Source organism: Camellia sinensis, chromosome 6, assembly GCF_055761805.1.
Source record: "Camellia sinensis isolate YWXY chromosome 6, ASM5576180v1, whole genome shotgun sequence".
NCBI lineage: Eukaryota > Viridiplantae > Streptophyta > Magnoliopsida > Ericales > Theaceae > Camellia > Camellia sinensis.
In genome coordinates, this window is record NC_138966.1 from 198,135,823 (window position 1) to 198,150,369 (window position 14,547).

At 36.6% G+C, this 14,547-nt stretch overlaps 1 protein-coding gene across 1 annotated transcript; it reads left to right on the top strand.

The window, feature by feature from the left end:
- Window positions 1-3,604: 3,604 nt before the first annotated feature.
- Window positions 3,605-12,635, top strand: PRL1 (pleiotropic regulatory locus 1). Its single transcript, XM_028236705.2, has 17 exons — window positions 3,605-3,865; window positions 4,009-4,033; window positions 4,308-4,419; window positions 5,614-5,689; window positions 6,084-6,146; window positions 6,806-6,890; window positions 7,812-7,904; window positions 8,750-8,813; window positions 8,928-9,013; window positions 9,109-9,210; window positions 9,351-9,434; window positions 10,696-10,756; window positions 10,851-10,917; window positions 11,042-11,119; window positions 11,545-11,609; window positions 11,932-12,009; window positions 12,102-12,635. Exons 1-17 carry the CDS (start codon window positions 3,732-3,734, stop codon window positions 12,272-12,274), a joined length of 1,446 nt encoding a protein of 481 aa, XP_028092506.1. The 5' UTR covers window positions 3,605-3,731; the 3' UTR covers window positions 12,275-12,635.
- Window positions 12,636-14,547: the final 1,912 nt, after the last annotated feature.

Consider the following 14,547-nt stretch of genomic DNA (forward strand, 5'->3'; position numbering starts at 1 on the left):
GGAGGATGTTGAGCAATTTGAACAACAATATGATTCGAGTAATATATACAATGATTTATTTAATTTTTTATCCATTTCATTCATTTTGTATTATTCAAAATTCATTATCTTTACTTTACATATTTTGTTGTGTTATGTTTTTTGTGTAGTTGTTTCGGAGTCAAGCTAATGTTCAAGCCCAAGTTCGGAGACTAATTTTATTGAAGTTTAATATTATTGGTAAAATATTTCTCCTTGGTTAAATGTTGTTAACATATGTTTACTTGTTTTAAGTTTAAAATTTTTTAGTGTTTTCTTTATAAATAATTTCATTTTTTTGTTGTGCAGGTTTACATGGCTCATGATTTGGTGAAAAGAACTGAATGGTTTTTTTGCTACTTTTTGGATGACTGTAACTTATTTTTTTTGGATGCACAATATTTGTTGGATGACTGCAACTTATTTTTTTTTGATGCATAATGTTTGTTGGACGACTGTAACTTTTTTATTTTTGGAACTCTTGGATGACTGTTACTTGGATGGATGCACAATGTTTTCCTTATATTTTATGTGTAAGATGATTTATACATATTGGATGCACAATGTTTTGGGTGATATTGAATTATGGCCATTGGAACCAATATTGAATTATGCCCATTACAATCCAAGTTGCACTAGCAGCGGGTTTATAGATGTTTTCCAAGTTTCATAGATGTTTTCCATGTTTTCCAGGTTGCACTAGCAGCAACAAGTTTCATAGATGTTGAATTATGCACAATGTTTTCCATGTTTCATAGATGTGAATGAATAAATGATTTTGAATTATGACGTGAATGTTTTCCATGAATAAATGATTTTGAATTTTGAATTATGCCCAGGTTGCATTGCCCATTGTAATGAATAAATAGATGTTGAATTGTGCGCAATGTTTTCCATGTTTCATAGATGTGAATGAATAAATGATTTTGAACAAATGATGTGAATGTTTTCCATGAATAAATGATTTTGAATTTTGAATTATGTCCAGGTTGCATTGCCCATTGTAATGAATAAATAGATGTTGAATTATGCACAAATTTTTTTTTTTTGTATGTTGAAAATTTGTAAAATTTCAAATCGCCAAACCGATTCGCATCCATCCGCCAATCCGCCAAATCCGCATCCGCTGGATTGACGGACGGATGCTGATTGATTTTCTCCAATCCGCCAATTTGGCGGAGGGATGGCGGATTAGAGGTTTCGTGGCCGCAACCGATCCGCGCCTACTCCTACCTGTAAGGCTTTGGTGTTAAAGCAGGTAACGAAACTACGCAGCGACTTCCCCTTTGTCTGACAGATATTGAGGAATTGGGTTGCTGGACGTCGCTGGCGCTGGGCTCTAATGAAATGGTTGATGAAGGAGTCACTGAGGTGCTGGAAAGTGGAGACAGAGTCTGCTGGCAGTTGACTAAACCAAAGTCGAGCCGACCCCTTGAGTGTTACGGGGAAAGCCCGACACATGATTTCGTCGGGGAATGCATGGAGGATCATGAGGGTTCTGTAGGTCTCCAAGTGATCGACTGGGTTCGTTGTACCGTCGAAAGAGTCGATGGTGGGCATTTTGAACTTGGGGGGTAGAGGTTTGTCCCGGATGGAGGCAACGAACGACGAGTTAGCCGTGGTGGATGGTTTATGCTGTATGTTCTGGCGCTTCATGGCTCGGAGTTCTGCATCCCAGAGAGAAATGTTGTCACCACCAGAGGGGAGTGGGGGCTGGACACTACTGGCCTCTCCCTCGGGGGTTGGGACCGGGACCGATGGATGTGGGGCCTGGGGTGGCATGTTTATATCCAGGAGGGGAGCTCACAAGCCTTCCAAGTTGGGTGGGTTAGGCTGCAGGATAGTATGGCTCGGGGCTCGTTCTTGGTTCGGTGGAATATCTGGAGGTGGTAGATGAGGCATAGGAATGTTTCTTTGGAGTAGAGCATTAATCAGGGCTTGGTTTTGCTCAGCCAAGCGGTTAATGCTGTTGGTGAGCTCGGTGAAATACTATGGTGGGTTATTTGGATTGAGAGGGTCGACTTGATGATCGGGAACATTGGGGTGAGAAGCCACGGATCTAGTTATGGCCATCCACCTTCACAGGTGGTAGGAGGGGGTTATCGGGAGAGGGTCTCCAGCGACAATGAGCAACTGGCGCGCGGAACAAAAATCTTTCCCACAGACGGCGCCAACTGATGGAACAACGGGTTCCAGATGGAACGGGTCGGACTGATCCACGCTTCTCAAGCCTATGTCCAAATGACCAAGCCCACCAGAGGATCTGCACAAGAGTTCAACGGGGAACGAGGAGTCCCCTAGCGAACCCTCCGACGAGCAAGTTAGAGAGAGAAGTGGAACGTGTAGATAGATTAGAGATAGAAAAGCTTAACCTTCTTCTTGTCTTCGACGTCTGCTTATATCCTCTGGTAATCATTTCGTTGTCCCTTCCGACCTGTCACCTTGGCCGAAAGTCTATGCTCTAGCTTACCTTGTTCATGGAGAAGGCGTTCTGTCTCGACGGAGAGGGGTTATCGCAATAAATGTTGTAAGGGGTTTCATTAATGGCGATGTGCCGTGGCAATAACTTTGCAGATCTTTATCTGCTTATGTGGCTTACCCTTCTCTTGACGTGTGTCTTGATGTCATTGATTCTTATTGCTACGCGGGGCTTTGGCAGTGCTGGGCCTTAGTATTTGAGTTGTGTATTGGGCCTTAAATGGTGGGCTATAATCTTTATGGGCTTACTTATGCCATAATTAATTAATTTTCTTTTAAACCCTAAATCGATGGAACCGAGTTGATTGATCGAAACAACTAAAATTTTAATTTTCGGTCAATTTTTCATAACATATGATCTATTTCGTTCTAAAAAATTTCATACCAATTCAAACCAAACTGGTCGAATATTATATTTAAATACTTTTATGTTATAATTTCTTAAACATTATATGACCAATCATATGATAAGTAATTAATATAATACACTTTTGTGATAAAAAATTAGGAAGAAAATTATTCATAAAGCAATTTCCACACACTTTTTTCATTTATTTTCAATATAAAATTCTATAATCTATTATAAAATTTTTTAAAACCCATGCGAAATTTTATTTTATATCAAATCAATAAAATTGAGCCGTATCGGATGATTTGTATCGATTTTTCAACTATAGAAATCAAAAGAATGATTCAATACTAAAGCTTGTTTTGAGAAGTTGGCTTTTAGTTACTTTTTTTTGGTTTATAGCAAAAGTTAAAAGTTGATTTTTTTGATTTTTTTTTTATTTGGAAAGTTGGTTTTTAGCCAAGGGTGAAATTATAATTTTACCCCTCATGAGTCAAAATGTGCTATATGGATGAAGTTGTAAACATTTTAAACTAAATAGGAGTAGTTTAGTTATTTTATTATGATTTGATATCATAAATAAATATTAATAAAAAAAGTTAAAAGCAACTTTTTACCCACTTTTTAAATTATTTGTCTAAAAAAATCAAAAGCTTAGACCCAAAAAATTACTTTTACCGTCTTCTCAAAATAGGTCTAAATATGCCTTCAACGATGACCGAACCGAACCTTTTGTCGTTTGCCTGACCCGGCAGACTTGTGGTCTGGGTTTAGTCCGCCAACCTATTAGAAAGGCCATGGGCTTAATCCGCCGACCTGTTAAAACAGTGATAAATAAATCCATTCTCTCTAGGGGTCTCCTCTCTCTCTCACCGAAAAAGAGAAGATGCCAGGACCAACAATGGAGATGGAGCCAGTGGAGCCACAGTCACTGAAGAAGCTCAGTTTCAAATCCCTAAAGCGCGCTCTCGATCTCTTCTCTCCTCTCCATTCTCACTTTCCTCCTCCTGACCCCGAGAGGTGATCTCTCTCTCTCTCTCTCTCGTCTTTTGTAAACCCTAATTTTCAATTCCAACACTTTTAATACTCTCAATTTTATCTACTAACTGATTTTTTTTTTTCCTTTGTGTGTGTGTTTATTTTTTGGTTTTTGTTTGATGCAGTAAGAAGATAAGGACGAGCCATAAGGTTAGTGATTATAATTTAATCTATGAATATAATATTTTGGTTTTTGGGATATGTGTTGGCTTAGTTTGATGAGTTCTTATGCTTTTGGTGGAGTAAATTGTTATGTTTTTTTTGTAAATTAAACTAGCACACTATTTGGGAATGAAGCCATTTGATGTTCATTCTTCAACTTATCAAATTTATGGTGTTCCTATTCCTATTTGATTTGGTCTTTTTTTTTATATGAGAGAATGGACTTATGGGTTCTAATGTTAAGTGCATTTCAATGGTGTAGTTTAATGCTGAGTATGGAGGGCTAAAGAGCCCAAGTAGTCAGCCTCCCAGTCATGGCAAGTCAGATGAATCCCAACAAGCTTCCGGTCCTTCAAATGCTCTAGCCCTTCCAGGTATTTGAGCTTTTCTGGATTCTTTGAGTTTGACACTCAGGTCCTTTGATTTACGAGAGAAAATGTACTGCATGGTTGGTCAGATTTTTTTATGCTTTTTACCCATTTGTCTCCTTTTTACACCTTCTTTTGTCTAGCAAAGAGCCGACTATAGCATAGAAGGCAAAAAGTAATAATGGGATTTGTAAATGAGTTGGTTCAGATGACATAGGGTTTTTGATACGTTGTCATTTTGTTTCTTATTGCTGAAAAAAAAGTACCATGTCTAAGGGAATGTGGTAGAGCAAAGATGGTTGACTTTACGTGTATTTAATTAAAGACGTGTATTTAATTAATCGACACTTTTAGTTCATTGTTTTCTGTAAATTGACCTTGAGAATCTTCAGTCTTGTAATCCATACCAGAGAAGCTGGGTGGAACTAGATTAATTTTGCAGTTGATTATGGTTTAATGTTTGCTTCACTGTCGAAAATCAATTATGAAAGTGCAAACTTCTAGATCTAAATGACTGACACTTTGTGTCGGAGTCACACTGGATTTCATTATCCTATACCAAGATGTTCTTGGTTTTTGGGTTGGTCACAATGCATGCTAGATTCTGGTAAGATCAAGGAGCCAAATTGATCTATAGATTGGTGGTTTATTTATGGGTTAGTTGTTCAGACAGAGTTTCTATGTAATGATGTCAATTGGAAGTATCTATTTTGGTTAGCTGATTATGTTTATTAAGGAACAACAAATCATGGATTGCAAATTGTCAGATCAACTAGTCATTGAGGTGTGATGAGTGTCTTTTTTAAAACACATTTCCCTGTTGTAGTTTAAAAAACATGTAAGGTGGAACTGATAGGAATCTTAACTATTTTTAAGTAATGAACCACTTGGCCAGGTACCTCTGCTGGAGTAGTTCAGATAAACAGTTAAACAAATCCACCAATCAAATTTCTTAGTCCTTTATAGATGCTGGATGTTGGGGAAAGAAGGGTTATTACCATTTCATTGTTCATTGGTTATTCTTTAATGCATGCTTTCTTCTCTACCTAATGACTTGAACTAGATTATGAAAAACTCGTGACAGATTGTCTTAATTGGATGACATCAATATCAATATTACATATTCACACTGTATCCTGCCAAAAAAGTTGTGCTCTTAAGTTTCTTATTTTTTGACTTGGATTTGGCTTTTGTCTGCAGGTCTCGAAAATTCCAAGGATGCACGTAATGGAGGGGCTCAAACTGATTTAATTGTTGGAACAACTGCACAACCAAAGTGCGTAAGCTTTTTATTTTGTGTTGGCTCTAGGTAGTGTCTGCAGGGATAACTGTGGTTGTATCATTTCATATATCCCCTATCAAAATTTTCTGATATAACTCATGTCTTTGTTATCAAATATATTAGCCACCATTTCGGTTACTCTTAGAGGTCAATTCTTTAATTAACCTTTTATATAAACTAGCATTGATATTAAATTACATAACCTAGTGGAAATTTGTGAAATAATCTGCATGACACTAGTTAAATATTGGAACCCAAAGGCAAGGCATATGGAGCCCTTGCCCTTTTTTCAAGTTTTGTATGCCTGGTAGTTAACAGTCGAGCCATAATTGTGTCCGCACTGAACTTTTCTATGGAACTGATTTGGTGCTTATGCATTTTTCAACAGACTTGATGTTGGTTTTTCCGGGAAAAGCACTGCTGTTGTTTCTGCTGGTGGTTCATCTGAAAGGTTCTTGTCTTCCTTCTTTCTGTGCTGTTTCTTCTGCTTTTTAGAGTATTTGAGATGTGGTGATTTTCATGTGTTTAGCTTACTCTTGAGAAAACTACCAGATTGAACATTCATTAACTCTTTTTAATTTGGTCCAGGTGTAGTGGCCATCTAGAAAATTAAAACCGAAGAAAAAAGAGTTTGATTAAACTAAACTTTTAAATCCTATTTTCTTAAATATCCATATTCCTGTTGTTTTGGTTTGTTGAATTTAATCTGCCCTTGGGTCGGTCTCATAATATGAGATGGGTGATGACCTTTTTGACGGGTTGATTTCATATTATTTTTTTGGAAATTTGACATATATGTAACCATTTATGTAGAAAGATTTGAGTTTGGCATTTGTATGCATTATTCAAAGATGCACTTCTCACATGCTAGAGCATAATGGCTGTTGGAAGTGCACTTAACTTGCATTTGTGATAATGACATTCTTTCTAGAGTCTTGTCAATGCGACACCATTAGGAAATTGAAGTTCATCGGAAGTTTTTAAGGCTCTGTGGTTGCACTTAATATGCAGCTTAGATCACCATCAATAGTTATTATGCGGTTGCATTTGAATCTGAATTCCAGGAAATGTGACACACTTGGCAACAACCTTTTTTGTACCGTCTTCCAGGAACCTCTCAACTTCAGCCATTATGGAAAGAATTCCAAGCAGATGGCCACGTCCTGTATGGCATGCACCATGGAAGAACTACAGGGTAACAACATTCTTGTTCTTGGAGTCTTTTCTATTATTGTTCTTGGAAAGGGTGTAAGGGCGTGGCGTGGGGTGGGTTGGGTTGGGTTGGGGTGGGGGGAGCTGGGGAGGAGTTTTGAGTCCCTGTTTTTATTCATCACCTAGTATATGAATTAGTTTATCTTTTTTAATGTCAGAATTGTATTGTACTTGTTGAGAATCAAGGTTACTTTTGACTGATGATCATTTTGAACTCCAGCAGCTAGCAACCACGGAAATTCTGTCATATTTCATTACAAAAAATATGCCAATGTGGTTTAGCTGTGTCATAAACTTCATTTTGAAATTTGCACTCCCGCTATATTGCTATAGGACCATGTGGTTCAGCTGCATCACAAACTTAATCTTCGATGCTGCTGCTAGTAACCAATGTTAGATTTTACCTGCTTGATGCTAATATGTATAGATTAAGTAATACTCTATTTTTCCCCTTATGTTCTGCTGAAGTTTTTGGGTTCAGTATTATTTAGTTAGTACTGAATGTATTTTGTGACACAGTTGAAGTGCATCTTTTCCTCTAGTTTTGCATACAAGACTGGGTTGAGAACTTCCCATTTCATATTTATTTGGATGGTTGTTGTTGCTCTAGTTAATAAGATCATGAATACAACATATGTGCTTCTATCACCTAAATGAATGATATTTCATTGCCATCATTGCAACTATATCATTTTCATGTCCTATCAGTATGTCGATTGAGATGTAGAAAATGGTAATGCATATACATACATAAATACCCAAAAAAAGTTTCTATGAACTTTATTTGCTAGTCATAATTCATATGGTTTCTTATCTTTTGTTTGCTCTTGTCTTAGTTTCTGTATGTAATCTTGCTAATCTATACCATTTGTTCTATGACATTCTAAAATATTAACTTATGTAGGTGATTAGTGGCCATTTGGGTTGGGTGAGATCTATTGCATTTGATCCAAGTAATACATGGTTCTGTACTGGCTCTGCAGATCGCACTATCAAGGTACCTTCTCTTTTGAATTTCCTTTCTGCAGGTGACTACTAGGTTTTTCTCCTTGTGAGTTGAATATATTGAATATATTATCTGTAATGTATGATGTTTAATTTTGTCTGTAACATACAAAGCTGCTATTTTGATAAATAACCACCATGTATATAAGTTATAGCCAAAACACCAAATACAATGTGTACATGCTTTGACTAGAGTTATTTACACCAATATTTATTGGTGCCTTGACTAGCCTAATCTCAAGTTGCTGTATGAGGGAATGAAAATGGAAATCAGATATGGAAATGTACATATTATATGCTGGCTAATGATAGTGAAAAAGTGAGGGAAGCTAATAGTTAGGAAAACAAAATTTAAATGTTTAAAATGTGTTGCCCATGTCATATGAGCTCCACAAGTGTATTTACCCTACCATGAAAAGTAACATCCTTAATGACTTTATTAATACACATTGTGGAATGATAAATATCCTTCAACATTTTTTTATTTAGGAGACTGTCATTACTGTGGCAAAATGGCTGGTCTACAACCCTCTTTCACATATATGGGATTCAACCTATGTTTGAAAAGGAGATGTAAATTACAGGCATTTTGGTTGGGGAAATATTCCCTCCCATTTAAATACTGATGTTGGTAGACGAAAAATCATTTTGAAATTTCTTTATTTAGTGTATATCGACCTCAATCAGTTAATAATAGATTAATGTACATATTGATATTTTCTTTCATTGACCGAATACTTCTCTTAAAACCATTTATCTTTCTCTTCGATGGACTGATATTACCATAGATCAGCTTCTAAGGATTTTTTATTCGCTCACCTTTGTTGTGATGACAAGATATGGGATGTAGGAAGTGGAAGGCTTAAGCTCACACTTACCGGGCACATTGAACAAGTACGAGGTTTGTTCCTTATCTGTGGTGGCATGTACCATTCCGACTGGCTAACTATGCTTTGGATAATAACTATGTAAATCAGGTATTTTGAATGGTATAATTATATCTTTTTCTTTGCAGGGCTTGCCGTCAGCAATAAACACACATATATGTTCTCTGCTGGTGATGACAAACAAGTTAAATGCTGGGACCTTGAGCAGAACAAGGTTGGCAGTGCTGGATTAGAACTTTATATAATGTATACACATATTTATATGTATGTTTGTAATAACAATGCTTAAACTTAAAATTGTTTTTTCAGGTTATCCGTTCTTATCATGGTCATCTAAGTGGAGTTTATTGCTTGGCTGTTCATCCGACTATTGACATTCTGCTCACTGGGGGTCGTGACTCTGTCTGCCGTGTATGATTCATTACCACATATAAGTCACAGCACACAATGTTACTTCTGTAGTATTTCAAGCTCTCCTTGAAGTGCATATAAAATTTGAATTTAATCTAGAAAGATTATTCTCTTACTTGGATGATACATCATGCTTTCAGGTCTGGGATATCCGTAGCAAGATGCAAATTCATGCACTGTCTGGGCATGAGAACACCGTTTGCTCAGTTTTTACTCGACCTACGGTAGGCAAAACCTTTTCTGTGGTGGGAGAGAAATGATGGTTTAAATTAACATAGGCACATTTTCAATTTTTTTTTTTGCTTTGTTTTTTTCCTTGTTTCTTTTGATATTATTTTTGCAGTGTGCAGAGTTATTTTGATTAAATTTAGACCATATAATAGTTTTTAACAGTTTTTACTGGTCTTCTTATCGAAGCTTTCATAAGATATATGTAGGACACTTTCATGGCAATGATTAGTTTGTCAAACACATCAATACCTGTCCGATGTTTACAAAAGGTTTCAGTACTGTTTTCTCGATTGTGATTGTTTACTTTAGGTTTTTTCCAGATGAAAACTTAAAGTTAAACAAAGTTAAATGCATATGGTTGTCATTGCAAATTCATACGTAAGCACACGTTTATTGCTGTCAGCCTGCTACCATTTTGAGACAATATGGACTTGACAAGTATGGTGCCTTGTATCTGTGACATTTTTCTGTCCATGACCACAAATCATATCTTGAAAGTGGGATTCTAGTGATTTGGGCTGAGGATTGTGTATATAGTTATTCTTTATTACGATGATTACAGGGGAAGCATTAATAGTTTGGTAAAATGAAGCTTGCCGCTTATGGTAAATAAACTTTCGGAATGATGGTGGTTGTGAAAAGAGAGTTAACTTGAAGATAATTGCATATGAGCTAAGAAGGTGAAATCATAAAAAATTTAGAAGTATTCTTAGATGCTGTGCCTTGTTGGAATTATGAGGACTCCATTCTATAGGTTGACAACTGTTAGCACGTATGTTGAGCTATTCTAAACATATTAGTTCCTTCTGAAATAAAATTGCATGTGCTGCTTAAAAAGTATTTTGTACCTCTAGACTAAATAAAATTGACAGAACCTTATGGGAGAGAAACTGTATAAAATTTCTGAGTGGCTTCAACATTAGAATATATTTCTTTATCTATTAGATATATTATACTTTTTAGTCATGTCAGAGATGCCAGAAGCGTAGGGTGATTTGATAATTTATGTGAAAGGACACAACACAAAAATATGCATCTTTTGGTGATCAACATGAAAGTGGAGAGAGACTCGGCCCTTTCCTCTAAATCTTGAAAGCATAGAGAGAGAGGCTTGTTCTCCGACAAGGATTTGAGCTCTCTGGTATGACAAAGTAGAAAAAGGTTATGCTGTGTAGTTTGTGCATTATAACATCTATTTATGGCAAGGAAGTCCTTTTCTTGTGAGCAAACCTCATTGTGAAATGTTTGTTCCAGGATCCACAAGTTGTAACTGGTTCTCATGATACAACGATAAAGTTCTGGGATCTTAGATTTGGTAATCAATATTTTGGTTTTTGATTTTGTGCTTTTGTTTGTGTTTCTTTTCTCGTTTAAGTTTCTAATGATAGCAATTGATTTTTGTTTGGCAGGTAAAACGATGACAACCCTTACACACCATAAGAAATCTGTGCGAGCAATGGCTTTACACCCCAAAGAGTATGTATCTATAAATATAATTTGTTCCTTTGTGAGGCCCTCCAGCTATGGTTGATGTAAAATGCTTCAATAATTATGTTTTCTGCTTTGACCTTAAACTTAATTTCTTGCTTTTATGCTCCAGGAATTGTTTTGCATCTGCATCAGCTGACAACATAAAAAAATTCAACCTTCCAAAAGGAGAATTTATGCACAACATGCTGTGAGTATCTTTTATTTTTTTAAAAATATTTATACATATACATCATTTGAATGCTACTGCAAGATGTACAGTTTGTTCTTCCCCATGAATATTTTGGCATTATTATCTTCTTCTTTTTTCCCCCTTCTTTCTTTCTGTCATTTTTATTCTCTTCATTATTATATTTTGGCAATGTTTTGGAAATGGGGAAATTGCTCCAACTCTATGAAGAGATTCAAAAATCTATTCTTCCAGCTAATAAAGCTCCTTGCATTGAATGATCTTTTTGCCACCTATATCAATCATCCCATACACCTCAATTTCAATAGGAGGTTTAAACATTGAGTATTGGTGCTTCTCTCTCTCTCTGAACTTTAATTTATCATATCCATTAATTTCAATACTCAAATATCTGACATTGGTGTTGGTGGCCTTTGTTCATGCAGTTCTCAGCAGAAAACCATCATCAATGCAATGGCAGTCAATGAAGACGGTGTAATGGCTACAGGAGGTGAGAGTCTAATATGTTTCACATAATTTTGATTCAATTCAAGTTAATGATGAGGGGTGCATATATTCTTTACAAAACGTATTATCGAAATCTCTCTTTCTTTCATGGGGGACTTGAAAAAAAAAATGGTTGGCAAAATACTTGTGATTTTAAATGAATATTTTTGTTTAAGTCCTGTGTAACTTAGCAAGTAACACTTGCACCAAAACATAGTAAAGACTCGACTCAAAAAGATTTTCATGAAATTGCAGTTACTTTCTCATTCTTACAGTGATTTGCAAATTGCCCTTCTTTCTGATTAAATTTGTGCTTCTTTTTAAAGGTGACAACGGAAGTTTATGGTTCTGGGACTGGAAGAGTGGTCATAATTTCCAGCAATCCCAAACAATTGTACAGCCTGGTATGTATCTTATGCACCTTAGATTCCATGATGTCCCAGTCATATTTCTTTATCGGAAGGGAAAGGGTGAACATTAATGTGCTTTGTTTCAGGGTCGTTGGATAGCGAAGCTGGTATCTATGCTCTCTCATATGATGTTACTGGTTCAAGGTTAGTCACTTGTGAAGCGGACAAGACCATAAAGATGTGGAAAGAGGATGAAAATGCCACCCCTGAAACTCATCCTCTCCACTTCAAGCCGCCTAAAGATATCCGGAGGTTTTAATAGTCAGTCTCTCCAAACATTCTTTCACTGTATTGTCTTTTTCCTTTTTCAAATAGGCTCCATAAAAAAAAGCTTTAATAACATGTCATAGCAATTGTGTGAGGATTAATTAAAGGTTTGAAAAAGTAGAAATTAAGAACGGATCGGCAAAGATGTAACAGGGAGTGTCTACTAGTAGGCCATATAAGGTGGCATGTGAAATTTAACGTTAAATAGTTTGCTGAAAGTTGTGGTAGCTTTTAGTGCTTTCCTTAGAAACTTAAAACAGAAGTAACTTGTAGTTTTGGATCGAATGTGGGTTGTATTAATGAGGTTATCTATGACCAAACTTCCTCGAATAGGAGTATTTTTTGTGTAGCAAGCGACATGTTTGCCTGCTTATTGGCAGGGTCTTTCATTCCATGGAATTGAAACTTTGGTTAGGGCCGATGGTACATGTGTCAATCGTTTGGACGCACAACACCTTTGCTTCTAAGACAATACATTTTGAGCACTTCCTGTAGTCATTGACCTAATTGCTGTTCTTTTTAGGGAGACATTATTAAAACCAGCCTTGAAGTTTGGTGTGATGTCTGGTTTTTTATGTAAACAAATGGATCATGATGCCAAGTTCTAGTCGAAATCTGAATTAATTATATACTTTGTAATTCTTTTCATGGCAGGTTATGGTGGTTGATATATTCTTCTACTAACTACTATTTTCCCCCCTTTTTGAAGATTCGATTATTATATATTCTTCATCAATGAAAGTTTAGATTTTGAAATGAGGTATATTTTCCGAATATGCTCTTATTTTTCGCCTATAGAGCCTAAGTACTATATGATGAATGGCTGCAATAGTATGTGGAAATTATTATTATTATTTTTTTGGTTCGATTAAAATAGTCTTGTTCAAATTCCCCCCTCACCTGCATACGGCATAGCGAAATTATTGTATGTACTTGGGGCAATGCTTTCACATGACCACATGGGATCCGCCTTAAACGTTCGGTTTCACAATGATCGTTTGCTCCTGAGAATTGTTGAGGCATTGCCTTGGAAGCACGGAAAATCTTCTTATGGAAAAGAGGTTGATAGAAGGTTATAGAAAAATTTGTGAGAATTGTATGCTTGTTTAGCATTATCTTTAATTAGGTTTGTTATAATTTGTGAGGTGAGGAAATATTACAAACTATTTGTGGAAATTAGTTGGTTGTATAGTATTACTATTTTATTAAATATTTTACCTAAATGTACGAACTTGGACCCCAACCCTAGAGTAGAATCTAAAACTATATAATTTTGGAATATTAAATGCATTTGTAGAGCTTTATATGTTAGGTATTTGGGCTACAATTTTGGTTGGGTAGTGCTATTCATATTAATTTGGCTAATCAATGATATATGTTTTCATTGCTAAAATTTAACACACAAATTCCTAGGGTGGGTTCTCAAAAAAAAAAATTCCTAGGGTGAGGCTGCTAATGCCACGAAATTTTTTACCGATTTTTTTATCCTCTTTTACCTTAGGGCATCCACAATGGGATGGCTAAAAAAGTGTATTAAGGTGTGTGTTAGAACATCTCCAACGATTTATCAAAATTTTCATCAAATCTAAGTAAAAAATTAATCAAGTCTTGGTGCTAGGCCCAATGCAATACTCACTCCAAGATGGAGCTAGGTCGGACCTCAGACCTATGGCCAACACTTGCGCCGAAGCAAGACAATCACAGGAGTTCGGCCCAATGTACGAGCATCACTCAAAAGTGGGCCGAGCAACATGGTGGACCTTCTGGATGGACAGAACCACTCCGAAGTGGGTTGAGCAACATGTTGGACCTCCTGGTTGGACAACCGTTCTAGAGTAGACCAACTTAGAGAAGGCCAATTCACTGAAGATCTTTCTTGGGTCCACTAGAGACAAACAACCCTGCTCCTCCCCCTCTGTATGAACAGAACGTGGAGACATGGAGGCGCAGAGGGACAAGGTGCATATATGACAGACCTGCATCTGAATGGCAGGCGGAGTGGTCGTCCTCCTCCAATGAGAGATGTCCGCTAATGAGACAAACAAAACAGACCTGCACCCGAGTGTCAGGCGGAGTGGTCGTCCTCCTCCAATAGGAGACGACCACGAATAAGACACATTGGACAGATGGCGGAGAGAGAAGGACTTGAACGACAAACAACCTTCTCCTATAAAAGGTGAACACTATTCACTCTCAAGGGATCCGAAAAATACACACACTTAACACATATACACCCATTCTCTCTTTTTCCTCTCCCTGAGTCCC

What these genes read in the sequence shown, in the direction of transcription:
- PRL1 (XM_028236705.2), top strand. Translation starts at nt 3,732, where the DNA reads ATGCCAGGACCAACAATGGAGATGGAGCCAGTGGAGCCACAGTCACTG. An exon ending in CTGCAGATCGCACTATCAAG is followed by an intron (nt 7,905 to 8,749) that starts GTACCTTCTCTT and finishes TGTGATGACAAG; the next exon opens with ATATGGGATGTAGGAAGTGG. An exon ending in ATGGCTTTACACCCCAAAGA is followed by an intron (nt 10,918 to 11,041) that starts GTATGTATCTAT and finishes TTTATGCTCCAG; the next exon opens with GAATTGTTTTGCATCTGCAT.